This window comes from Homarus americanus, unplaced genomic scaffold, assembly GCF_018991925.1.
Source record: "Homarus americanus isolate GMGI-L3 unplaced genomic scaffold, GMGI_Hamer_2.0 scaffold2539, whole genome shotgun sequence".
NCBI classification, from domain to species: Eukaryota; Metazoa; Arthropoda; class Malacostraca; order Decapoda; family Nephropidae; genus Homarus; species Homarus americanus.
Window position 1 is genome coordinate 8,780,109 of NW_024725489.1, and position 27,450 is coordinate 8,807,558.

Sequence of the window (27,450 nt, forward strand, 5' to 3'; positions counted from 1 at the left end):
CTGTGGCTGCCTGTCTGGCAGAGGGAGGACTAGGACGTCCTATATATTGGGAGGCGAGCCGTCAGGTTGAGCTGATCGGGGGGGGCGGCGAAGGGTCTCCTTACATTTGCCCTCGCTAATGTAGGGTCAGGTCTGGTCTTTTTCAGAGACTATAAGTTGTATCTTCTGGAGAAATCATCAGGTGGGCCGTGTGACATGAGAGGGGAGCCTGGCTGACCTATAACCCTTGGTCAGCCGCGAGCCACCCTACACCTTTGACCCCCCTAATGTCGGGTCAAGTCTGGACTGTTTCTGAGATGTAAGCTGTGGATCTGACAACCCATCACTACACCTCCCGCCAAGACCAAAGCTTTCATGCTCAGAGCACTGATGACACATTTTAAGTAGACAGTAACATCATGTGCAGTATCTAATATAGTCCCTGAGGCGATAATGCATCCTTACATTTTACAAATTATAACACTAGAGATGTATGTTTTTCTACTGGCATAGTTTGATCTGACAAAGCTTACTATACCTCCCGCCAAGATTAAAGCTTCTATGACTGGAGAAAAAAAATAAAATACTTACACAATAAGTGAACATAGAGTGATCTAAAGATCCGTCATATCTAGCATAGTGTCCGAGGCAAACTTGCAAATCACATTCTACAAACAATAACAGGTGTTACATTGCCAAACCAGGCCGTGTCAAAATAAGAATTCGTCCCACTCAGTAGTATGTCTACAACATTTCATTTGGTAATACAAAACATTTATCAAATGAACCCATAGAAAAAGTGACTAATCTTCTAAAAAAAACATTCTTTGTCGTACATGATAACAAAAATCAGAGAATTAAATACAAAATACAAAATGCTCCTACTTCATATGTTAGGGTGTTATATCTTTTTAATGTACATCAACAACATCAGTACATTTGTTGGGTCCAGCATGGCTCAAGTCCTCCATCCAGCTGGTATCTGAAAATAAGGAATGCCGGCAGCACATCAGCGGTAATCGATTGGTCCTTCTGATTATCCACCTTTTCATCGTCGACTTTCTTCTGATGTCAGCACAGGACGTCTTCTGCCTTCTTTCGTCACATAGTACGTCTTTCTTTCTTCAATACCGCACTTTGTAGGTCGTGTCACCACATCTTCTGACTTCTTCACACTTCCTCCTGGTTTCTATTATATTCCAGATGATTTTTCTGTTCACCTGCGCTTCCTCTACGTTTAGAGCTTTTTCATGTTCCAGATGAATTTTCTGCTCATCTGCGTTTCTTTATACATCTTCATTTTCATATTCCAGACGATTTTTCTGTTCATCTGCTTTTCTTTATACATCTTCGTTTTCCGTCATATTCCAGATGAATTTTTCTGCTCCATCTGTATTTCTTCTCTGCAACATCATCATTTTCAACATATTCCAGACGATTTTCTGTTCATCTGCCGTCGGCCCCGTCCGGCCGGGATGAAAGCCGGTCCACTGCTTGGGCTGTCGTCTCCTTAGATGACTGTAAGGCAGGTCTGACAACCCATCACTACAATATTTCATTGCCCGTCTCGAAGGACGACTTCATCGAACTCATCAAACTATGTATTAAGGATTGTAAATTTGAATTCAATGGAGAATAATACGCTAAAAAATTTGGTATGGCAATGGGTAATCCGCTTTCACCAGTATTAAGCAACTTATATATTGGAATTCTTTGAAAAGAAACTATTAAGTAATATTTTACAACCTTCAGCAGTCTGGTTTAGATATGTAGATGATGTATTATGTCTCTGGCCATGTAATGAGGACCTAGAAGCTTTTCTGCCACAATTTAACAACTTAGCCCCCTCGATCAAATTCACTGTGGAATTAGAGCATGACTAAATTGCCATTCCTAGACTGTCTGATCCACAGAATAGGTAACATCTTTAAGTTCAGTATTTATAGGAAACCTACTAATGTGTGTTCATACATTCATTATTATTCTGCCCACCATAATAGAGTCAAACAGTCAGTATTTTCATCAATGTTTTTACGTGCTTTGAGAATTTGCAGTCCGGAATTTATTGAGGAGGAATATAAATATATTTATAATATTGGCTTGAACCTTAATTACCCTAGATCTTTCATAGACAAATGCCTTAACATTACTAAGAAATCTTTTTATAGAACCGATCCCAAGCCCATCCATGACCATAAGAATCTCTTAGTATTACCATTTCACAAAAAAATTCCCTCAAATTCCTTTACAACTAAAAACTTGGAACGTCAATGCGGCATTTAAAAACTCATGCACTGTAACACAAATGTTAATCAACAACTCCCCCAACAAAGCAGGCGGCTGCATTTACAAGGTTCCTTGCAAGGAATATAATATGTTTTACTTAGGCCAGACAGGTAAACATCTTGTAACTAGACTTAAACAACATAAATATAGTGTTAGGACAGGCCAGGAATCCAATGCTCTGTTTGTACATTTGAGGGATAATAAGCATTGCAGTGACTTTTTTTTTTACGGGTATTACCACACCCGGACACAGGTCACTGACCCACATCAGGGCCAGGGGGGCGAAAATGTAGTAATAATAATAATAATAATAATAATAGTAATAATAATAATAATAATAATAATAATAATAATAATAATAATAATAATAATAATAATAATAATAATAATAATATTAATAATAATAATAATATTAATAATAATATTAATAATAATAATAATAATTCAGATAAGTAAAATTTATAATAAAAAATACAAAAATACAAATAAAATAATAATGATAACAATAATAATACTGAAAACACTGCAATAATAATAATAATAATAATAACAATAATAATAATAATAATAATAATAATAATAATAATAATAATAATATGGAACCATAAAGAAATTTAAAAAAAAGATCATTAGTGAGAGACGATATATGTATGTTGTGTTGTCAATAGCAAGAGAAACAATTGAGACCCTGCAATTGTGTGCAAATGAGGCAGAAAGTCAGATTAGCAACCTGAGACTTGGTCATAATTTTCGTGATGTCATATAGCAGCAGGGTCTACCATTAGACAACACATTATGCTTCCAATATCTTCCCAGGCGGTAGTACCTCCCTGTTTGGTAGCTGCCTACTACCTAATGCCTCCTCAATATTACCTTGTAATTCAATTGACAGTAGGAACATTATAGAATCCAGTCTCATTAAACATACCGAATCCGTCAACATGAATTTGAGAAATGGTATGCACAAACTGGATAATTTCGTAATTAAGAAGATTTGTAACCAGGTGAGAGGTTGAGTCATCTTACCCTCTGACCTGACTACGGACTGCTGCTGTGCTTATAAGAACATAAGAACATAAGAAAGTGGGATACTGCAGGAGGCCGACTGGTCCATACAGGGCAGATCCCTTTCACACCCATCCCAGCACTTCCATGTGCCTATCCAACTTCGTTTTGAAGCTCCCTAGCGTCCCCGATCCTACTATAGCACTCGGTAGCCTATTCCACATATCCACAACTCTATTACCAAACCAGTGCTTGCCTATATCCTTTCTGAATCGGAATTTATCTAATTTAAAGCCATTTGTTCTAGTTATTTCGTTATTACTGAGCTTCAGAACATCTTCCATTTTACCCTTGTTAATCCCACTTACCCACTTGAACACCTCTATCATATCTCCCCTAACTCTACGCCTCTCTAATGAATGCAAGCCTAAGCTTTTCAGTCTTTCTTCATATGAAAGGTTTCTAATATTATGGATAATTTTTGTCATTCTTCTTTGAACTCTCTCCAAAGAATCTATGTCCATTCTATAATAAGGACACCAGAATTGAACCGCATAATCCATGTGTGGCCTCACTAATGATAGGTAAAGTTTCAAGATAACGTCAGCAGTTCTGTTACTCACACTCCTAGATATGAACCCAAGAATCCTGTTTGCCTTGTTGCGAACGCTAATACATTGTTTTCTAGGTTTCAAGTCGTTGCCAACAAATACACCTAGATCTTTTTCACAATCTGAGTTTTCTATTTCCGTGTTACCTAGTTTATACTTAACGTTTGTATTCGTCTTCCCTATTTGTAGTACCTTGCATTTATCAGCATTAAAATTCATTTGCCAGTCTACTGACCACTCATGTAAGGTCACCGCCTAGTGACCGGACCATTGTGGACACTCACTGTCCCCTAGGGACTTGATCTCACTCTCCTCTACTGTATATATATGCCTTGTTATGTATTTCTCCTTAGTCTCTACTCACCCCTGAAGATGTGAATTACACGAAAGCGCTTGGGAAATTCGTGTTTTTTAGTTTCCTTGTGGTTATCAGCATATATATATAAATATATATATATATATATATATATATATATATATATATATATATATATATATATATATATATATATATATATATATATATATATATATATATATAAATATATGTGTGTGTGTGTGTGTGTGTGTGTATGCAAGTAAATCACTGTAGGTGATTAACATATATATCCCTTCAGTGAGAAGGCTGGTTCTCTCTCTCTGGGCCCAGTCTTGGGCAAATTACACACATCCTGTACACTCGGGACAAACGCGCAGTTCCTTTCTCTCTAACTATAAATTCCTATCAAATTATTTTATATTTTCAATAATTTTACTTTGACAAAAAATCCCAAATATTTTACGATTTTCTAATACACCCTTGCTGGCTCCATAATCTGGTTCCGCTTGAGGACCACTGCCTTATATTCTGGTAAGGAGAAGCCCATCACCAGATTGTAGATTATAATCATTTATTAATAAATGGCGGCCATTTTGGATAGTCAAGTATGTTTGGAGGGTGTCAAAATATTTATTTTTATTTGGGTCATAAAATAGTTCATAGAAGGAGACCACAAGAAAAATACATGGAATTGGTAGACAGCAAAAGAATGGCTGCCATCGAGAATTTTCAAGTTGCTAATCGATTGGATTTGAAAAATATACATAAGATTAGCCATGGCAATTTCCATGATTTTGACGATCATTCTGTTAAACGCTGTGTTATATGAATAACTTGTCTCTGAGACACAAAGACATTTCTTACATGTGTAAAAACATAAAATTTAGGTATATTAATAGTGGAGTAAGAAGTTAGACACTTTTATCATAAAATATATCAGCTGTGTCAGGACATCACAATACCTCAGCAAGTTATATATAATGTGCTACTGTCTTCCCCCCTAAACACTTTTAGCAAATTGTACTACAATGTTGGTAAACTACTAAGAATTGAACCATGAACCAACTATTGGTTAACTATAAAACATGACATGAACCAACAATAAATAACCAAAACTACCCTAGGATTCGTAGGTTGGGTTAGATTAGTTTAGATTAAGTTAGGTATGCTTGTGTCAACTGGAAAAATAATAGTGGTTTTGATCATTATAATCTTCCAATATTACTCGTTTGTCATAGATCTTGCCCACAGGTGTGTGTCTAATGCTCTGAAGCTTAAGAATAGTTCATGGGTCACGCTGATACCAGCGGGCATAGAAACCAGTGGTCATAAGGCTCTGTGTTGGCACCTCTGTTGACATAGTTAATGTGTACCCGTTGCCATCGATGGAGTATAGGTCGTTTTGGACAAGGGTGAGGTTTCGTGTAAGGAACATCGGGTACACATGTCCAACACTGAAATTTCCTGTGATCGTAAAAGGTCCAAATTCATCATTTTCTGGGAGTTGGTCATCTACACGAGCACAAGTGCTTATGTCCTCGGTCTGACACCACACCACAGAACATATTTGAGCATAAACCTTGTATACACCAAAGCCTTCAACTAGAATCCCACTGTAGGCCATGAAGGTGTAGTTGAGAGAAGATGTAGATGTGTAAGAAAGGCTGCAGCAGAGGCCATCCTGATGACACACTTCAGCTTGATGAGGTTCACTAGATTCACCATGAACCAAAATTTCCCTTGAGAATTCGCTTAAATCATCGTAAAGAAACAAATGATCTCTGCCAAGTTTGATTGAGCCTTCAGCAGAGCCACGAACCCTAATGCTGTTGTTCCCTTTTGGTGACAAGGAAGTTTTACCAGACTTTCTTGGAGTTGATGGTGATTTCCCACTAACAGATGCCACCGATTCCACCTCAGACACGATTAGCTTGTTACCAGACTCAGGATCATATACGTAATCATGAGCCATGTTAGAGAAGCCGCGGTAAATGCCAGAGCCAAGTTTAGATAGTTCAGGCAAGTGGTAGCCGGACACCAGCAGGTTTACCCCCAGTCCTCTAGACCATCCATTCTGTACTGATGGAGCTAAGAGGAAGAATCTCAGGTTAATAAATGGATACCCGAGAAAAGAACAACAATAAAAATTTTAATTAGAAGAATTTTTTCTCGTCATATGGCTTATTTATAGAATACAGGAAGATTTAGGCAGAAAATTCTCAGTTACTATAAACACAAGTTACATCTGGACGTTTACCTTTAGCAACATGATCAAATATTTGTCCTACACACTGAACTAATCAACTTGTTTGTGAAAAACACTTCTTAGTACATTTTATTGATTACATAAAAGGTCAGTTTAATTTTGCACAGAGTTGAATGGTTGTAAAAGAACCCGAGTAATACGTCAAAATAAGGTACTTTACGATATACAAACAATGAGTATGTCATTACCGTTCCAGTTAGGGTCATAATTTAGGGTAACGAATTTAAATTTAACCTTATTGATAACTACACACTCCGAAATCCTGTAATATGTAAAAGCTGCAAGAAGACATTCATTAATGACTCGGGTGTCACGTCAGTGCTGATATTAAAAATTTATTTATCAGTGTTACTGGCAGGATAGGCAAGAAATATTTGACACATTTTAAACTTATGAAATATTCGGGAAAAAGTAGCTTTATTATTCTTTTGATTTCAGAATATAAAGAGAGCTTATAAGATTTGCCACGAAAGAGAAACGACTTTAAATTATAATAGATATCCTTCCAGGTACGCAATATTTTCATAAACCGATAAACTTCGACAAACACATAAAGCGAATATACCTTTGGACCATATTGATTGGCCTAATTGGAAACATATTTCCCTACACAATCCAAATGATTCAAGAACTTAGTGATGATAACAAATGAAAAAGGGTGGAATTTTTGTAGCATATTTTTTCGGATGTTCGAGGAAGATGACAGGTTTCATAAAATGACTAATCATGTCAGACGATCCCCATTTCGAGCTTAAAGGTTATATAAAAATACAGAACACCGATTTAGGGCAGAAGAAAATCCTCAGTAGTTCCAACAACGACCCTTACAAAATGAATATGTCATTGTGGCGTGACATAGGCTGGAGTAATTGGACCGTTTTGTTTTTCCGCTGCCAATGGCTCAACCCATGCATAAGAATATATATATATATATATACATATATATATATATATATATATATATATATATATATATATATATATATATATATATATATACATAATCAACGACCTCACCAGCCAGGACTCGATCCCTCGACCTTATGCGTGTGACCAGGGAACGCTATATGGACTATATGAAATATATATATATATATATATATATATATATATATATATATATATATATATATATATATATATATATATATATATATATATATATATATATATATATATATATGCTGATAACAAGGAAAGAAAAGCGAAGTTCCCAAGCGCTTTCGTGTAATTCACATCTTCAGGGGTGAGTACAGACTAGAGAGAGAAATACAAATCAAGGTGTATATATACAGAAGGGGTGAGATCAGGTCCACAATGGTCAGGTATTTGAGTAATGACCTACTAATCTTTAAATAGCACACAACGGTTGGTGGTCAGCTCAGATGGTCAGTGACCCGGCCTTTCTACCTGGTCACAAATCTTCTTAATTACAAAATTGTCCAGCTTTTACATTGCTACTCAAATTCATGTTGAATGCTTCGGTATGTTTAATAAGACTAGATTCTATGATTTTCCTACTATCAAAATTACATGGTAATATTGAGGAGGCATTATCCAGTCAATGCAATGCTTGTTATCCTCAAGTGAATAAACATAGTTATATATATATATATATATATATATATATATATATATATATATATATATATATATATATATATTATATATATATATATATATATATATATATATATATAAAAAAAGGTAAAGAAGTGTGTATATTTGTGTGTTTGTGTGTGTTCGCCCGAGAATATCGGAAACGTCTTAACCGATGTGTAGTGATGATGAATGGTGTTATATGTAGTGATGATGGATGGTGTTATATGTAGTGATGATGGATGATGATGTTATATGTAGTGATGATGGATGTTATTATATGTAGTGATGATGGATGTTGTTATATGTAGTGATGATGGGTGGTGTTATATGTAGATGATGATGGATGGTGTTATATAAGAAACATAAGAACAAAACATAAGAAAATAAGGAGTCTGCAATAGGCTGGTTGGCCTGTGCATGGCAGCTCCTGTCGAGAGTTACTACCACTCTCTATCATCCATGTATCTATCTAGCCTCCTTTTGAAACTTTCCAGAGTTCCCGCACTTACTACACAGTTGCTAAGCTTGTTCCACCTGTCCACCACCCTATTTGTGAACCAGTTTCTTCCTATCTCTCCTAAACCTAAATTTATCCAACTTGAATCCGTTGTTCTAGTCCTATCCTGCTCGGATATTATAAGAACTTTATCTATATCCCTTTATTGATTCCTTTCACCCACTTAAATACTTCTATCATATCTCCCCGCACTTCTTCGTCTTCTAGGAATGCAAGTTTAGTTTCTTTAACCTATCCTGATATGGAAGGTTTCAAGTCCCGGAATCATTTTTTATTATTCTTCACTGCACCGACTCTAGTGAATTTTATATCCATTCAGTTGTGTTCAAAGCCTCACTCAGTTGTGTTCTGACCTCCCACTGGGGAAAAGGTCACGGCAGTTAGCTCGGAGGGATAATTATCGAATATATTTGATGCTATGTACGGTCTTGGGTATGAGGTTGTTGACCAAACAGGTGGTCCCACATGGAAAAAATTGGCCGGGGCCAATGAAGAAATTGAGAGGGCCACGTTGGAGAACACTGAAATTAAAAGAAGAGCTGGTAGAGTTAAAAGGAGGCTGGGCCAGAGTAAAGCCAGTGTCTGGCAAAACTCAAGCAGTGGAAAGTTGTAGTAGGAGGACAAGCTGGTTTTTGAAAGTACATCAGGATAAATCCTTGGCAACAACAACAATAAGTGTACACCAACTCGTTCAGTCCCTTGATAGACGAATTGGACGTTAGTACAGTCAGGGACAGGGAGGTAAGAAAGGTATAAAAACTTTAATTGTTGGTGACTCACAGGTAAGAGCACATGGACAGGGCCTTTTGTGGTAAGAACAAAAATAGGATGAGGTGTGTTTGCAGGAGCTGGGGTGGGGGATATAATTGACAGGATGGACAATATCTTGTCTGGTAATGGGAACAAACCCAGTATACACCTCAGTGCAGAGGCAATAGTATTCAGTGGAATTAATAGGGTAGGGCTTCTTGATAAGTTCAAGGCAGCTATAGATCGTATTAGGACTAGGGAGGGATCCCTATCATATGCGGTGTCCTGCCTAGAAGGAGGAGTTGGCAGTGAATGGTTGTCAAGGGCGGTTGGTGTCAGCGACCGTCTTGACAGATATTGCAAGTCAGCCATCAGTCCCATTCATTGACAACTGGGACAACTTATGTGAAGGGACCTTTATGCTAGGGATGGGGTGCACCTGTCTGGGTTTGGAGTAGCAACCCTGGCTAAGGCTCTAGAGGGGGGCAGTTCAAAAGATATCAGAAGTCTTTAAACTGCTAGGGAGAACATATGAGCACACAGGGGTGGAGGAGACTGCAGTGGGAGGCGGGTAAACAAAGTGAAGATCACAGGAAATGATGTTAGGAATGATGACAAAAGAGCCTTCAGATTAGACAGGAGTTTTTAAAACTAAGCAGTGGGGAGGACTCAGAACAAATAGCAAATGCTTATACTCACATGAAGCAGTAGAAGTATGAGAAACAAATGGATGTCATGGGGCCAGCAGGCATGTACCGAAAAATCGATGTAATTGCATTCACTGAAACATGGATCAACCTAGACACACGTGAGTTACCAGTCGAATACCAAGATTACGGGTTACAAGCTGTTTCATACCCGATAGGCAGACCAGGAAAAGGAGGCGGAGTAGCAATTTATGTTAGGGATAATTTGAAGTGTGAAATAAATAAGAAAAAAAAAAGGCGGAATACAGAAACAATTTGGATACAAATTAAATAAATGGGTAAGAAAAATTAATCACAGGAGTAGCTCTAGACTTCCCAATCTTGATAGAGTCAAAAGAAGCGACTATCTGGGACTAAATCGCCAAGGCTTCCATACACAACAAAGTCTGTATAGTAGAGCGACTTTAACCTTGGCCAAATAGATTGGACTGACCTTACAGGTAACTCAGAATAGGAAGATTTTCTCGAGACTATATCAGGTTTTCCTAAGTCAACATATAACTGAACCCACACGAGAGTAATAATTATATTGATTTAGTTTCTGTCAAGCGGAAAGCCTCGCCTTGAGCAGGGGTCGAGGTAGGGAACGGGTGCAAACCAGTGATCACAAAGAAATTGAATTCAGTTAGACTTTCAGGGCAGGCGTAAGGAAAATTCACTAAGGTACCCAGATTTCAGAAGGGCGAACTTTGACAGTTTAAAGAGGCAGCTGAGAAAGGGGTGTCGGCGGCAGCGTGAACCTGTCAGCTGACGCACCGCGACCTGGCTCGAGATCTGAGGTGCCGGAAGTTCCCGTGAATTTAAATAGTGAGTTAGCAATGCACAAGGCAGAACATACCATACAAAAACTCGAATCAGACAACAATGACCCTAAAAAGGATTAATAATAATTATTTAAGAACATCATTGGCCAAGGGAAGGCCTATAGGTGGAAAGGATAAATGCATTAGCGAAATTCACCTCCGGGACTCATACAGGAGTATTGGCGGGTAAGGTTTAAAACCGAGATAAGAAGCAAAAGAGGAATAATAGAGGTAAGGATAGCAAGGGAAATGAAGACAAACCCCAAAAGTTCTACAAATGTATCCAAACTAAAACCACGAGAAACGATTGGACCAATCTGGTCAGACACCGGCGAGCTCACTGATAGCGACAGAGAATGAGCAATAATTTGAATAAATATTTTTCAACAGTTTTTCACCACCGAAAAAATTAAACAACATGATGCGAAGGCGCCGACTCTGTTCAGAGATAGTGAAGAAAACAAATTAAGTGAGATAGTAGTGACTAGTAACGATGTTAGTAAGCAAATAGAAAAACTAAAGCCTAATAAGTCACCTGGTCGATGAGATATTTGCCAGAGTATTAAAGGAATGTGAGAAGAGCTTAGTATGCCCTTAGCAAGTTGTTTTAACATGTCATTAAAAACAGGTGTAGTACCATAGAATCCTGGAGGATGGCAAGATGTAATACCAGGTTTTCAAGAAGGGATGAATCACTATCCTCTAACTACCGCCCAATCAATTTAACATCAATAGTGACAGGTACGAAACAATCATCTCAAACTCTATTCAAATCACTGAAGCACAGATTGATCAATGATTCCCCAACAGCTTCACAAGCGGACGCTCTTGCTATCGTCTATAGCATTCTTTCATCAGTTTTCGAATCGGTGGACGAGGTACTGAATATGATGTAGTATATCTCGACTTTATGACCTTCGACAGAGGTCCCCGAAAGAAGACTAATTAGAAAGGTGAAGAAAATGGCATCAAGGTGACATCCTAAAATGGATTAGAGGCGTGGTTACAGGACAGGAAACAGTGAGCATTAGCGGCACTAAGTCCCATTGGAGCAACACGTAAATGGTGTTCCCCCCAAGGCTCAGTGTTAACTTGGACCATTATTATTTATTATATACGCAAACGACATGAATATCGGCATAGACTGGCAACATAAATAAATTTGCCTGATAAACACTAAAATAAGACGATATTTATTAAATCTGGCGAGGACTGGCAAAACTACAGGAGAAGATCGACTCTGGAAATTTTTGAATGGTCTGAAAAATGGCAGATGAAATTCAACGTCGACAAATGTACTGTACTCAGTATAGGAGATGTAAACAGAAACCAGATACCAGATGAACAACGATGCCATAGAAATCCGACTGCGAGAGAGATTTAGGAGTAATGATCAAGACATAAACGACCAAGTAAACAATGTGTTTTGCTCATGGTGAGCTAATAAATGCCAGGTTCATACAAAGGAGTGTTAGTTACAAGACTAGCGAGGTCGCCGTAAAACTGTATCTTGCTCTTGTAGAACCACACCTGGACTCGCCAGTTCAGTTCTGGTCACCACATTACAGAATGGATATAGAATCCTTGGGGAAAGAATTCAGAGGAGAATGACACAAGACTAATCCCGGGCATTAGGAACCTTGAAAATAGAGACGAAATAAGCATCTTAATTTGCACTCCCTCGAAGAGACGTAGAGCGAGGGCGACCTGAAGAAATAAGTGTATAAGTGGGAAGGCAGGGCTAAACAAAGGGACATTACAAAGGTACTCAAACTATCCAACCAGGAGGCGAACTCGTAACAATGGTTTAAATTAGATAGCCCCAATTTGAGCGTGAAATCGGTAAACACTGGTTTGGAAACAGAGTAGTGGATGAATGGAACAAGTTACCAAAATATCATCATTAACTTCCGAATCGCTGAATAGCTTCAAACATATGTTGGATGCTTATATGAGCAATAAGGGTTGAAATTATGTAGCCAGGACTGCCCAGTATGGGCCCAATAGGCCCACTGCAGTTTTCCTCATTCTTATGTTCTTGTATTTCTTATGGAATGCCTGCATAATCGAGGTGCGGCCTGACTAGCGCAAGATATAGTTGCAATAAGACCTCTGCACTCTTGTTACTTACACTTCTAGATATAAAACCCAATACTCTGTTTGCCTTATTTCGAACATTAACGCACTGTTTTCCTGGGCCGTAGGTCAGCCTTACAAGTACCCCTAGGTCTCTTTCTCAAGTCGACTTCTCTAGGTTGATGTTGTTAAGACTGTATACATTATAAGTATTTGTTCTTCCAATATTAAGTGCGCTGCACTTGCTGGTGTTGAATTTCATTTGCCATTTCAGACCACTCCCTGCAGTTTATTTAGATCCTCCTGTAATGCATTTGTATCCTGCCCTGAATTAATTTGCCGCCTATTTTGGTGTCATCCGCAAACTTGCTTATGTCACTGCTGATCCCATATCTAAATCGTTTATGTAGATTATGAACAAGTGGGCCTAGTACTGACCCTAGAACCCACTGGTTCAGGCCCTCCAGATTTAACACCATCTCGCTCACCTCGTTCTATCGGTGAGCCATGATTTTATCAATTTAAAACTTTCCCTCGATATGAGCTAATTTTTCTCAAGCCTCTGATGCGGTACTCTGTCAAATGCTTTGCTAAAGTCTAAGTAAATAACATCGTAATTTTCGTCATTATCTACTACCTGAAGCTTTCCTAAAAAACGTTAACAGATTTGTTAGACAAGATTTTCCTTTGTAACCCATGTTGAGAGTCGTAGATTAATTTGCTTTCTCTAGATGCGATCGGATGCTATCTGCTATAATTGATTCAAAAATTTCCCCCACTGAGCGTCAAACTGATCGGCCGGTAATTTGACGCTGATGCTCTGTCTCCCTTTTTGAATATGAATTTTCCTGTCCACAACGACCAGTGTCTAATGTTTTGTAAATAAGTTTACGAGGGTCCGCTAATCTGTTCCTACACTCTTTTTAAGACTCGAGGAAAAATTTCATCGGCCCTGGGTTTTGTATTTTTAGTTTATTTATCTTCTTAAGAACATCCTTTTTCTGATAGTGATATTCTTAATTTCTTTCTTCTTTCCTTAAATATAAGTTCCACCTCCGGAATTCATTGCAAATTTCTTCTGTGAAAACTGATAAGAAGTAGCTGTTCAATGCTTTGCTTATTTCTTCACTGCCATTTATCAATTCTCCTGACTCTTTAAAGGCCCAACTTTGTCCTTGACCTTTGTCCTATACCTGGAAAAATCCCTTGGGATTCGCCTTGGATCTCTTGCTATTTTGATTTTAGTCTCTCTTTGCTTTCCTTACATTTTTCAACATTCCTAGATAGTTCATTATACCTGTTTCTGAGCTGCTCCTCCCTCCCTTAATTTCTTATATATTCCTTTCTTATTCCTATGTCATGTTTAAGTTTTCTGGTCATCCACCTTGTCTCATTCTTATTTGACCTAATTTTCTGTATGGTATATTTTGTTCTTGTGCTTTATGTAGTATACTAGTGAATATATTATAGTTATGATCAATTGTTGTGTCATCCATGACTCACCCCTTCCTACTGGGAACTGACGGACTGTTCCTCAGGTGACTCACCTAGGTACCTTCTTAACCCTGATAATCCGCCAACCGAAAGTTTGGGACTCTGACCATATTGTCATTGTTTTTCGTTTCCCAATTTAAGGTGAACCTGATTTCTCTGTGATCACTGTTACCTAGTTCTTGCCCTACTGTGATATCTCTGATAATATTTTCTTTATTTGTTAATACTAGGTCTAATATATTGTCACCTCTCGTAGTGATGATGGATGGTATTATATGTAGTGATGATGGATGATGTTATATGTAGTGATGATGGGTGGTGTTATATGTAGTGATGATTAGACAATGAAATAATAACAGTTTAATGCTAAAAAAATATACTTTGCTGTACCGTTGTAGTGAAATACATGGTGGAACTTACATACACCGTTAATGAACTATTGATGGAAGAAGAAGTTTTGGGGACTGAACAGTGAGACAATGTGGAGCCTCCCAGAGGGTGGCGTCCTTATGTGGCCTAGCGAATGAGCCGCCCGTTTGTTTGTTTGTGTTTTTGCACGAGAATCTCGGAAAATACTTTACCGATCTGTAGTGATGATGGATGGTGTTATATGTAGTGTTGATGGGTGTTGTTATATTTAGTTTGGTGCTATATGTAGTGATGATGGATGGTGTTATATGTAGTGATGATGGATGATGTTATATGTAGTGATGATGGATGTTGTTATATATATATATATATATATATATATATATATATATATATATATATATATATATATATATATATATATACTAAATTGGAATAATTTACGATTGGCGATGACTTCTGTGTATTTAACTGTATTGGAAACTTCTGAGACGCCATAAACGAACATGCAGATCATAGAAAATTCTACATTAATTGTTTCATACAAAACCTAACCTTCCTTAACCAATCCTAATCATAATCGAGCAAAATTTTATCTAATCTACTTCAGGCATAATTTTGTAGTCCTTAAGTAATAAACGATTCCTTAAACAAAGGAAATTTAACCAATTACGAATTAATTTTCAATATGTTATTACTTTAAATCAATATAAATTACTGTTCACATTAATTTTCCTGTGTACAATACAGTTTCTGATAAACTTACAATACCGCTGTACTTGGAACTTGGTTAAAAAAAACTGTCTGGGACCAGAGCGTGGGCGGGCTGCCTTAACCCTTGACTCACAGTGAGTGGGCAGAGAGCCCAATGTATTCTGAATGAATACACTATCGGGAGCATTTGTTGGATCCTATCATGGGGTGAGGTAACACACTACAGTAATTGCTGACTTCAAAGACTAGGAAGATTGACACTTGTCGTCCACCCTGCATCATTGAAGGAAAAAGCTTGCAAGTGCAAACTAAAAAGTGTATATGTACAGTATGTGTCATACTAGCTAAATTTAAGGGTTGAATTTACTAGTATACCCACGTTTATTTGTCCTAGCCGGAATATGCGTGTGTACTGGTGCCATATTGATCTATACTGAGTTGTAAAATGTGTATACAGTTAAAGTGGAAGATGTGAGAGGGCAGGGAGTCACATAATAAATACAATGAATAAAGGAGGTGATCTTTGCATATAGAATCCATATATATATGGGTATGCATGTGTATGTAATACTAACCAATGATGAAAGGAAGAATATCGACCCAAGATGTGCTCATAACCACATCCTTGATGCCATGGGTCTCAATGTTTGTCACCCCTGGGTGTAGGAAGGCGATATCGAAACATACCTGAGGAAATATATTATTTTAGTTGTGAGGTAACCTGATTACAAATGAAAACAAGTTTAATAAAAAAGCAGGGGACAACAAAGGAAGGTCATAAAAATAAATCATTCATTAAATGAAAGTGGGTCCCATAAGGAATGGCTGTCCTTTAGCAACAGTGTGGGTTCAGCCTTCGGTACACAAAGAGTCTGCTTAGCCGGTATTACGATTTACCTCATTAATTACCCCACGTTGTAAACTTAGGCACCCATTTAAAGGTGGGTGAACTGAAAGTGCCCGGGGATCGACCCACCGACCCATGGAACAGGAGGCGAGTGTTTTATCCACTCCTCATACATTAAAAGCTGATGAAGCAAAACCTGGAGGCAGAAGATCAGCCCACAGTCCCCAGAGGCTCACACAATAGTTTTCTCCCATAACGGGAGAATTAGGAAACTTTTATCACCACCACTGGCATCTTCGTGGTGTACAGTAGATTAATAATTATAATCTTGTTCTTTTCATTTTAATTTATTTTTATCTATTTTTTCTCCCCCTAGGCCCAGTTGTGGGTCGATGACCTGTGCCCGGGTGGGCTATTCCCTGCCAAAAATAAATAAAAAAAAATAAAACACCACCAGCCGTCATACAAAAACAGCTCCACACTCTTGATATCTTGCCCTGATTTCCTGACTTCACCTCACTTGACACTTGCTTGTACACTTCACTTAATGGCCTAACAACCCTCAAGTCTTAATGCTCTTCACCATTATATATGTCACTTACAATCCTTTGCCATAGGCTAATTAATAACCAGAACCCTCTCCTTAATAATCTACAACATCAGTGTACACGGATTCATGTTTGTCTTCTCGTTGTCCTAGCCTCATTATCATGTGAATTATACACTCCTGGGGCTTGCCTACGATATCTAAGAAATTTTGAAGCTGTAGTATGCAGTGCATGATATAGTATAGCTAAGGTTGTTTCATACTTGATTTCAATGTTTTCTACCTTAAAATTATTATTTTTTTATTTAACATTGCATTTCATGCGGAAGGGGGTGAAGTTTATACACTTAAAGGTAAAAAATAGTTTTACTTATTTTCGCACAGAGCTGAAATATGTGAGGGAACACTGAGTTATTATTACATTGCTAATTTCTCCATTATCTATATAGTACCTTGTCTTACGCTTAGATATTTCAGTCATCGGTTTCCCCAGGAAACCTAATCTAACATAATCTAATTGGCTAACTCACGTACTGACAACTTTGTAACTTGTCAGAAATAACATAGTTATGTACAGTTCACAGAAAATTTCTTCCATTACATGAGAAAATATTTTAGTTTTATTAATTACTGAAGATTACATAAGTCCAGCTCACCTGCAGTGTAAAGGTGACACCGAAGTCAGTAGTAAATACAGCCTGCTCGTCAGGTTCTGTCCCCGGCATGAACTCTGGCTCCAAAAAAAGGTTCTTCTTGTGGTACCTGTGGCAAGGAAGGGTTCTCACTGTGTGCTGTGAAGGTGGAGGAGCTCCTTAGTTTTGTTATAAGGGTGAAGGAGATTCCTTGTATGTGTTGTGAGGGTGAATGAGGTTCTTCAAATGTGAGGCGGGTGAATGAGGTTCTTACAATGTACTATGAGGGTGAATGATATTTTTACAATGTACTATGAGGGTGAATGAGGTTCTTACAATGTGTTGGGGAGGGTGAATGAGGTTCTTACAATGTACTATGAGGGTGAAGGAAGGTTCTTACAATTTGTTATGAGGGCGAAGGAGGTCCTTACTCTGTGATGTGCGGGTGAAGGAGGTCCTTATTCTGTGATGTGAGGGTGAAGGAGGTCCTTACTGTGTGATGTGAGGGTGAAGGAGGTCCTTACTCTGTGATGTGCGGGTGAAGGAGGTCCTTATTCTGGATGTGAGGGGTGAAGGAGGTCCTACTGTGTGATGTGAGGGTGAAGGAGGTCCTTACTCTGTGATGTGAGGGTGAAGGAGGTCCTTACTCTGTGATGTGCGGGTGAAGGAGGTCCTTATTCTGTGATGTGCGGGTGAAGGAGGTCCTTACTCTGTGATGTGCGGGTGAAGGAGGTCTCCTTTGTGATGGAGGGGAAGGAGGTCCTTATTCTGTGATGTGAGGGTGAAGGAGGTCCTTACTGTGTGATGTGAGGGTGAAGGAGGCCTTACTCCTGATGTGCGGGTGAAGGAGGTCCTATTCTGTGATGTGCGGGTGAAGGAGGTCCTTACTCTGTGATGTGAGGGTGAAGGAGGTCCCACTGTAGGATGAGGGTGAAGGAGGTCCTTTCTGTGATGTGCGGGTGAAGGAGGTCCTTATTCTGTGATGTGAGGGTGAAGGAGGTCCTTACTGTGATGAGGGAAGAGGTCCTTACCTGTGATGTGCGGGTGAAGGAGGTCCTTATTCTGTGATGTGAGGTGAAGGAGGTCCTTACTGTGCGATGTGAGGGTGAAGGAGGTCCTTACTCTGTGATGTGCGGTGAAGGAGGTCCTATTCTGTGATGTGCGGGTGAAGGAGGTCCTTACTGTGCGATGGAGGGTGAAGGAGGTCCTACTGTGCGATGAGGGTGAAGGAGGTCCTACTTTGTGATGTGCGGGTGAAGGAGGTCCTTATTCTGTAATGTGAGGGTGAAGGAGGTCTTACTGTGCGATGAGGGTGAAGGAGGTCCTACTCTGTGATGGGGTGAAGGAGGTCCTTATTCTGTGATGTGCGGGTGAAGGAGGTCCTTACTCTGTGATGTGGAGGGTGAAGGAGGTCCTTACTGTGTGATGTGAGGGTGAAGGAGGTCCTTACTTGTGATGTGCGGGTGAAGGAGGTCCTTATTCTGTGATGTGCGGGTGAAGGAGGTCCTTATCTGTGATGTGGGCAGTGAAGGAGGTCCTTACTCTGTGATGTGAGGTGAAGGAGGTCCTTACTTGTGATGTGAGGGTGAAGGAGGTCCTTACTCTGTGATGTGGAGGTGAAGGAGGTCCTTACTCTGTGATGAGGGTGAAGGAGGTCCTTACTCTGGAGATGAGGGTGAAGGAGGTCCTCTACTCTGTGATGTGAGGGTGAAGGAGGTCCTTACTCTGTGATGTGAGGGTGAAGGAGGTCCTACTTGTGATGTGGGGTGAAGGAGGTCCTTTCTGATGTGAGGTGAAGGAGGTCCTTACTCTGTGATGTGAGGGTGAAGGAGGTCCTTACTCTGTGAGATGAGGGTGAAGGAGGTCCTTTCTCTGTGATGTGAGGGTGAAACCGGTCCTTACTCTGTGATGTGAGGGTGAGCGAGGTTTTGACTATAATCTTAATTTATAACACACTTGTTCTGGGCTGAACAGTGTATGGTGCTCATCTAGACAGTGTAACTTGGAAATACTCTCTTTTAAGTTCTCATTTTTTTTTTTTACATTTCATCACACTTATCATGATCTACATTGAATTATCAGTCGTTTCCATCACTTTAAACATTTAAACATTCGGTTTTGCCTGAATTAAGATAGACCTTTAGACACTTAATGCCTCTCTTGTAAATATAGACATGCATACAGAATAACCTGGCGATCACGGTGCCGTTTCTGTTAAAGACCACTTGTGTGTTGTAGAAGATGTAGCCACTCTCGGGACAGTCATAGGAGTTGTCAATCGCATTCCCGAAAGGGTTCTTGGAAGCTGTGTCAATGTTACATGGACTCGCCTCCCCCATGTCTACTATTACATAGATCTGGTTCTCCAGGGCCGCACAGCTCAATGTCCTAATCGCCTGTCAATCAGAATATGGGGTTTTAGCTGTCTACCAATCACAACATACAGAGAAGCTTTGTATGTATACGTAATATATTACCTATTTGCAATATTCACTTCCCAAATATAAACAAAGACGACATGGTTTCTATGTTTGCATGTATGATGTGATAAATGTAAGTTGAGATTTTAAGAGAAATGTTGAGGTATGGCAGCGGTGAACTTAGAAATAACTTTAAAAATTCAGGTATAATTATTATTGGTGGTCTGTTAAACTAAACATAAATAAAAATGTACAAAAAGCAATAAAATTAATCACAAACACAGTAATGGCGGTGTCTAACTTAGATCCGTAAATCATACTTAAGCTGTTTAATCTAGTAATATATATACAGTATAGTGATAGTAGCACCTTAACATGCAACAAGGAACTACAATATTGAGTCTTACTGTAAATGCATAGTAATGCTGGTGTCATAAACTATGAACTACATGACCGAGTCATACACAAACTAGAAATGGCTTAACCTACGCATTCAATAGCCTCTGTCAAAATACAGACAGTGTGCATATATTTTGGTAATAAAATACGAGAACAAAATAGTGTTTGTATGAACATTAAGTAATCAGAAACAAAAATTACTAGATACTCCTAAGAACGAACAGGGAGTAATATACATAATCAAAAGAATAGGAGTGAAGCCAAAATCTAGCGACAAGCCTTCACTCTACTTAGAAGTATGAAAGTGGTGAAGATTATACTCTTATAAGTCTCTACCACAAAGTTACATTAAGGTGTTACCAGGTGGGATTTCCTGAGAAACCACAGTGAGTTATAGGTGATTAACAAGTGGGATTACCTGACAACCCACATCTAGTTGATAGGTGACTCGCAGGTGGGATTATTTAACAAACAAAAAGTGTACGTATAAAAAATAAAAAGCTAGTCTATGCCATCTAAAGGTAATTTTGTCATTACTGTTGGCAAATATTGAGCATATAATTTTTCTGTTACAAACTGTTAGCAATTAGTGAGCAGGTACAGGCTCTCTATTGCACACTATTGGTAAATACTTGATATGTGTAAACTCTCTATTACACTGTTGGAAAGTATTGGGCAAGAATGGGCTCTGTTATACATTGTTGACATATAGTGGGCTTGTATGTGCTCTATTGTATATTACACACTACAAGTATTGGGTATGTCTTAGCTGTGGCAAATACCTTTGACAAATGGTGGACATTTATGTGTTTATAGCTTAATTGTAACCAGAATCGGTTTCGTTATCTGTTACCTCAATATTGGAGGAGTCAACTTCCAAGATACAGGGAGCAAAAAGGAATCCTGGGTCAGGAACATAGTGCATCAAAGAGAACAGATCATCCCCCTTGACCTGATGTAGCTTGATGCTCGTTACACCATACTCAGGAGCCACAAATATGTCAGCACCCTAAATAAATGGTCAAGCTGAGATCAGATTATCTTGTACACAATAAAAAATATGATACAGGTGGAGGTGTTGATATAATTACATGTGATTGTATTAAAGCCTCTGCGCTCCCCAGTAAGGAACCAAAGTGAGTGAGGGTAGAATGTGAGAGTGGGAGAAGGATTGTGAGAGTGGTTGAAGAAAGATTGTGAGGGTAGAGGAAAGGTTATGAAGGTTGATGGGGAGAGATTGTGAGGGTAAAGGAAGGAGGATTTTGAGAGTGGGAGAATAAATATTTTGAGGATACAGAGCGGATTTTGAGCTCGTAGCAAGGAATATGGTGAACAATAATGGAAGAAGATTATTAAGGAATTCATGTTTGATACAAAAACACTGTATGATATTGAAGCTCAGTCACTACAGCTGCTTTAATTATATTCTGAAACGGAAAGATACAAAGAAAGTTTATCCATCACAGTCGGCTGCGTCATACTATAATACAACAATATTTGTTCCTCAATAACAAATATAAGGTAAAAAAAAAATATTTCGTTCAATTTTCGGCTCTTTGACTTGTGTTTAAGGTAGTTCAGGAACATTAATCTACATATTGGTTATCTGTCAAGACATTTTAAAATGCTAAATTATTTTAAAACGTCACTGCAACGAAATACGTTTGATCCTAATTTAATTTGGAAAAAAATAGGTTTTCATTGTATTTAGGAAAATTACATGAAACAGTGATTAAAATAATATAGATTATTTTAATAAATAATAAAATAATTATAGTACACATTTAAGAACAATTACTTCTCTCCGTCTAACTCTTCATAAAATGTGTATCTTACTTATTTATGTTACATTATATGCCATCCGTAGGAACCTCAACTTAAGCTATCATAAATGTCCTAAGAACCCAAGAAACTTATAGTTTGTTTTCCCAAATCCATAATTCCCAAGAAACTCCATTACTTAGAAAGCTAACAACCACAAATCACCAAAGAAGGTGCCTCAATCCTTGGTCCTCCATGGACCCCGGGTAAACCTTACCTGAGTTTTAGCCAGGTTCACATACTCTGCAAGAACTCTTGAATTTTCTCTGACGATGCCAAGCCCGCCTTCCTCTCCCCATTCATCATAAGGTTCATACTCCAATACTGCGCCAGTGTACTTCACACCCGCCCCTGCTACCACCTCTATAGGCACCCACAGTGACCATGGAAGATTAGCAGGAAGAGAAGAGCATGACAGAGTTGACAGGAACCATTTGGAATGGTATAATTGGTAAACAGTCATGATAGTATAATGTTAGAGTGTAGCACTTATTGCAATCCTACCTGTTGGATGCTAAAGATAGAAGTAAAGACAATCAAATGAAGTGCCAGGCACACAAAGCTCACCATATTGGACTATTGTATATTATTTTATATGTTCTTATGTTAAAATTAAATGGGTAAGAAGTTCCATTTTGCAACCTCAGATGAGGAGGTTGAAAATGGATCGTCGATAAACACATAAATTCCACACCTCTACACCCCATAGTTCATTCCCAACACTTTTTACTCTTTTTAATTAACCTTCTGATGATAAAAGGTTTGGGCATCCATTTTCATTAACTTCATCTCTTGCCCTTAAACAACCATGGACAAACACTATAAACGATTTTCGGGCGTTCCTATTGGATCATCGTCACCAACAGGTCCAGCTTCATTGCCTACCGTCCTTGCGGGCAGTTTGCCCCCGTGAGCTAGCAAGTACCGTCCAAGAAATAAAACGGACATTAAACACGACGGAAAGATTAAAAATGAACAAGCACAAAATCAAGAATGGATCTTGGAAGCTGAGGACATTATATGACGCAAGTAAGTATACATTTATTTGCAGTGAAATGAAAAGACTGCAGTGGGACATTCTGAGATTAAGTGAAGTAAGATGGACAGGCTCAAATAACTTTAGCAGTGAAGATTTTAAATTCATATATTCAGGTGGTGAAAAGTATGAGAGAGGTGTTGGTATTCTTATAAACCAGAAGTTGAGATATAGTATAAAGTAATACTGGGCTGTGTCAGATTAAGTTTTATACTAAACCCATGGACTTAGTAATAATACAGGTTTATGCACCAACAAATGATAATGAGGATGATGTCTTAGAAAAAATATAAAGATTTAAAGAAAACAAAAGACATGTAATGGGCCCCTGTCTCATCAACAGAACATATTATATAAATGGGTCAATACATCTGATATTACTTCAGATTCACCTATGCTTTCCACTGACTATGAGTAAGACATGAGTTGTACAAGTAAAGAGGCAAGTCTCTCCCAAGGGTGAAGCCCATCGTCAGCATATCTGTAAAAGCCCGCTGGCGAGGCCCTCACTCAGTAGTCCTCACAGCAATTTACAGTATGTCGTGGACGTGACCTAACGTTTATAATACACCACTTCTTAGGTCCCTTTCTCATTCACTCATATACAGTGGAACTTACGGTCGATCTACACTCAAGAATTACAGATACAACCCTTTTATAATAAAGAAGGAACTACAGTTTGGGTTTCGTTACTTAAACCCAAATATCAAATATAATAATGTGAGCGACCTGGTTAATTGGACAATCCAACGATTCATATAGGTGGCTTAACCGTGTGTACAGTTCTTAAACTGGTAGTCATAGCCAGACCGTCCTTGTTTGTGAAAAACAGAAAACACATAACAGTGAAGCATTATAATCAGAGTGTTTAAACCATCCCATATTGAAACAATATTTAGTAGTACTCCTTATCTGTCACATACAAAACGTGCAGGAATTCGCAATATATATATATTACATCCTGTTGGTGAATATCCAGTTTGGTACTGTTGAAGACCCCCTCAGCATTTTCCTGATACAATGTTGCAGTGTTGAAGAAAGGTTTCATAACTTGGAATAACAATTGATATTTCACAAGTAGCTGAACAGTTTTGTTGTGTGCCAGCGTTGATTACAGTTCGGTGTCATCATACAGATCTCCATATATCGTAGACTGTGAAGACTTGGCTGACAGTCTCGCTAGCGGCCTAACAGAGCGATATCAATCATCAGCAGTTTCTGATCGACTGTGGAGAACCTCCCCCTAGTTTGAAGTGTCGTCTCTCTCCAAGGAATAGAAGTGTCTCTTCGTTTGCCAAAGGAAACCAAAGAGCAGCATCATCACCAGGAAGAGGCCCCGCCCACTCTCCACACAAGACTCGACTCGGAACTCGGCTTGAAGGATCACGTTTTCTATACAGACATCACACCCTGTATAAAACTAGGTATTTAAATAACATAATTATACACATAAGCACGTTCGACAGATATCTTCACCGATAGGTTCGTTGGATAGGATTATTTCAATGATAATCAAGTGTCGAATGTAAAAATGAATGTATTGAAATTCTTTAAATTTACAGTGGTTCATAGTGCCTGTTTCCTTATTCATAATTTAATTAACTTGCAATTAATATTCATTTATCTTGTAAATGAAGGCAAGTAATTTGCTTTTACTGTTGGAAATTACATTCGACAATACAATAGACTAATAGATAATTTTCTAAGTTTCCACTGTCTAGTGTTGATGACATTGCACACCTAAGCGCAACTATTTATAAGCAACAAGGGAATAAATCAAGCAGAGACTGACATTGATGGCCCAGGTCAGAGACACAGTTAGAGCGATTCGGTAAGGAAGTTGTGAAATGAGGTGAGGAATCATTTGACGACTTAAACCGTCGTACCTTGCGATCTGGAAATCAATATAATACTTCACCTCAGTATACAAAAGCATTTACCCCCTGTTTCAGGTGATAGTGTGTCTGTTGCTAAACCAGTAACAACCTTATTAACCCAGCCTTCTGTTGAGGTAAGAATACTAATGTCTTCCACAAACCCTCACGTCCAATGCTACTACCGCGTCAACTCAGCCTGATAGAGTTATTAATGATATGCAGCGTGGTGACAATTCCAAAAGTACATGGGTCAAAGATGATTATCCAGATTCGCACATTTCATTCGTGCATGTAAAGATAACATGCGCACTGGGCAAATAACGACGACGAAGACAAAAATATGTACGTTCCCACGTACGCGGGGTTTTATGCGGTGGTCGTTAAATGCGTTTGGTTTGCAGAGCCCTGATTATGAGGAATTTAAGCGAACGTTAATTGGGATCTTTGGGGGTGGGTCCACCAGCTGGGCCGAAGCTTCAGTAACATCTTCAGATGGATGGATCGTTGTGCGCCAGGGAATGCGCGTGAAACGCCTGTCGACGCTGTCGACATCGCAGGCGAGTTCGCCAACCAGGACATGCAACGACATTCCGGACCTCAGGTGGTACGACGATCAGGTAACATGTCCGGCGGATAATGTAGAAATGTTGATAGAGCTAATATGCTGCTTTCCGTCCATCGTCCTCTATATAGCCGAGGCACAAGAGGTGCAGTATGAACCACCACATGGGTAGATGCATAAAATAATCTGTCCCCAGAGCTGCGGGGCCCCATAATGGCACAGTCCTTAATGACATTCCTTTATGAAAGCAGCCCTCAGTGACGACATACGCAACCCTTGACGTCTATGGTGCAACCTAGATACCTCAGATGAGCACATGACTCTGTAGTGGTTTCTCCCCTACAAATGCTGTTTGTCGCTGGGTAGCCGACCATAATTCCCAGTGTATGCCGTGGTCTGGTGGAACCGCGCCGCCGCTGACGGAAGTCAGCTACTAAGCCACGCCTACACTCCGCTATTTAAGACCTAACCTCTCGTGGTGACCACTCTCTTCTTCTACCTACAGCCGCAACCCAAGCTACACCACCTCCTCCGCCGCTGCCCCTGGCGGCCTCGCTGCTCCGCCGGCGAGCACGGCGACCCACAAACTGTCCTCCTCTCAGCACCCTCACCAACCAGCTCTCTCTACATCACGCTTGTAACCACACTCCCGCTACCAAGCTGCATTGTACATCAATACAACATGTATACAGAGAGCACATTATGAGTTTCCTTTCTCCATCCCATCCTGAGTGTGAACCAAACATCCCATTACTAACTCCCTCCCAGACTCCTTATGCGACACATTTGGCTCCGGTGCCTCCCGCCGGACTTATAAATAAAAATTCCTTTACGATGCGCACACTGTAATAAACGTGGCCGCAACAGAAGATTGTTATCAGCTCAAAGGTAACAGTGCAAGCACTCCTCTCAAAGGTCATTTTCGGAAGCAGCTAAAGAAGATACCTCCTCCTATCCAGAAGACACACAAATGGTGCGCACTTCACAAATCGACATCTCATGGTTCATGGTGCGAAGTGCTAATAGGAAGCTAGGGGTGTGGACAGGTGAAACAGTGTCGTATAGGCGCAGAAGTGTCCCTCCAAGACAAGTCGTCGGGGAAGACAAACGCACACCACACCAAGAGATGGCTTGGGTAGTCCCGCCCCTCCTCACAGCACTTTGTAGCGGCCTCGTTGGTAGCGGCGCTTAGCAAAGTGGAAGTGTTGTCAGTGCCGGTGAGAGTGGTCTTGGGTCAGCTCTGATATTGACACAGGTGCTTGCGCTAATGTATTGGCATGACATCCATATCACGAGTTACAGCGTAAATTCCCTCACCAACTTCAATTGGAGACCTAGCAACGCTGAGCTCCCGAAGGAGTTTCAGGTACTCAGCTGAGCATCACAGGAATGAGTGACATTACCACTCAGATTCTCAAAACATTGGTACGCCCTTCTACGCGGACTTTATATGAATCAGCAGTTTAAGTTGCCAGCCGACGGGTTACTTGGTCTACCAACTCTTCGAAAGAACATGATAGATGTTCTTCCACGAAATAATAATGTTACGTTTAAAAGGTGTTTCTACAAAGCAATGAGTCATTCACAGACCTATGCTCACAGCTAGGACGAGTGTTCTCTACCAATCCTATTAAGGAAGGTGGATCATTGTCAGAGATATCTCTTGACCTCAACCTCACACTTTCCCAGCGTGATTAGCAGCAAGAGTTGGACGATCGTACCAGCAGTGTTGAAGAGTACTCTCCATTGCAAAATGAGGAAATCAACAAAGGCTGTCCGAACTACTAACGTGTACACGGGCTGGAATGTTG

At 39.3% G+C, this 27,450-nt stretch overlaps 1 protein-coding gene across 1 annotated transcript; it reads right to left on the bottom strand.

Annotated features, from left to right (window-relative positions):
* Nucleotides 1-5,104: 5,104 nt before the first annotated feature.
* LOC121865077 (pantetheinase-like) lies at nucleotides 5,105-22,642 on the bottom strand. Its single transcript, XM_042364411.1, has 6 exons — nucleotides 22,382-22,642; nucleotides 21,197-21,352; nucleotides 19,715-19,920; nucleotides 17,549-17,654; nucleotides 16,074-16,185; nucleotides 5,105-6,288 (listed from the first exon to the last, which is right to left on the bottom strand). The coding sequence occupies exons 1-6, from the start codon at nucleotides 22,625-22,627 to the stop codon at nucleotides 5,486-5,488; spliced, it is 1,629 nt and encodes a 542-aa protein (XP_042220345.1). The 5' UTR covers nucleotides 22,628-22,642; the 3' UTR covers nucleotides 5,105-5,485.
* Nucleotides 22,643-27,450: the final 4,808 nt, after the last annotated feature.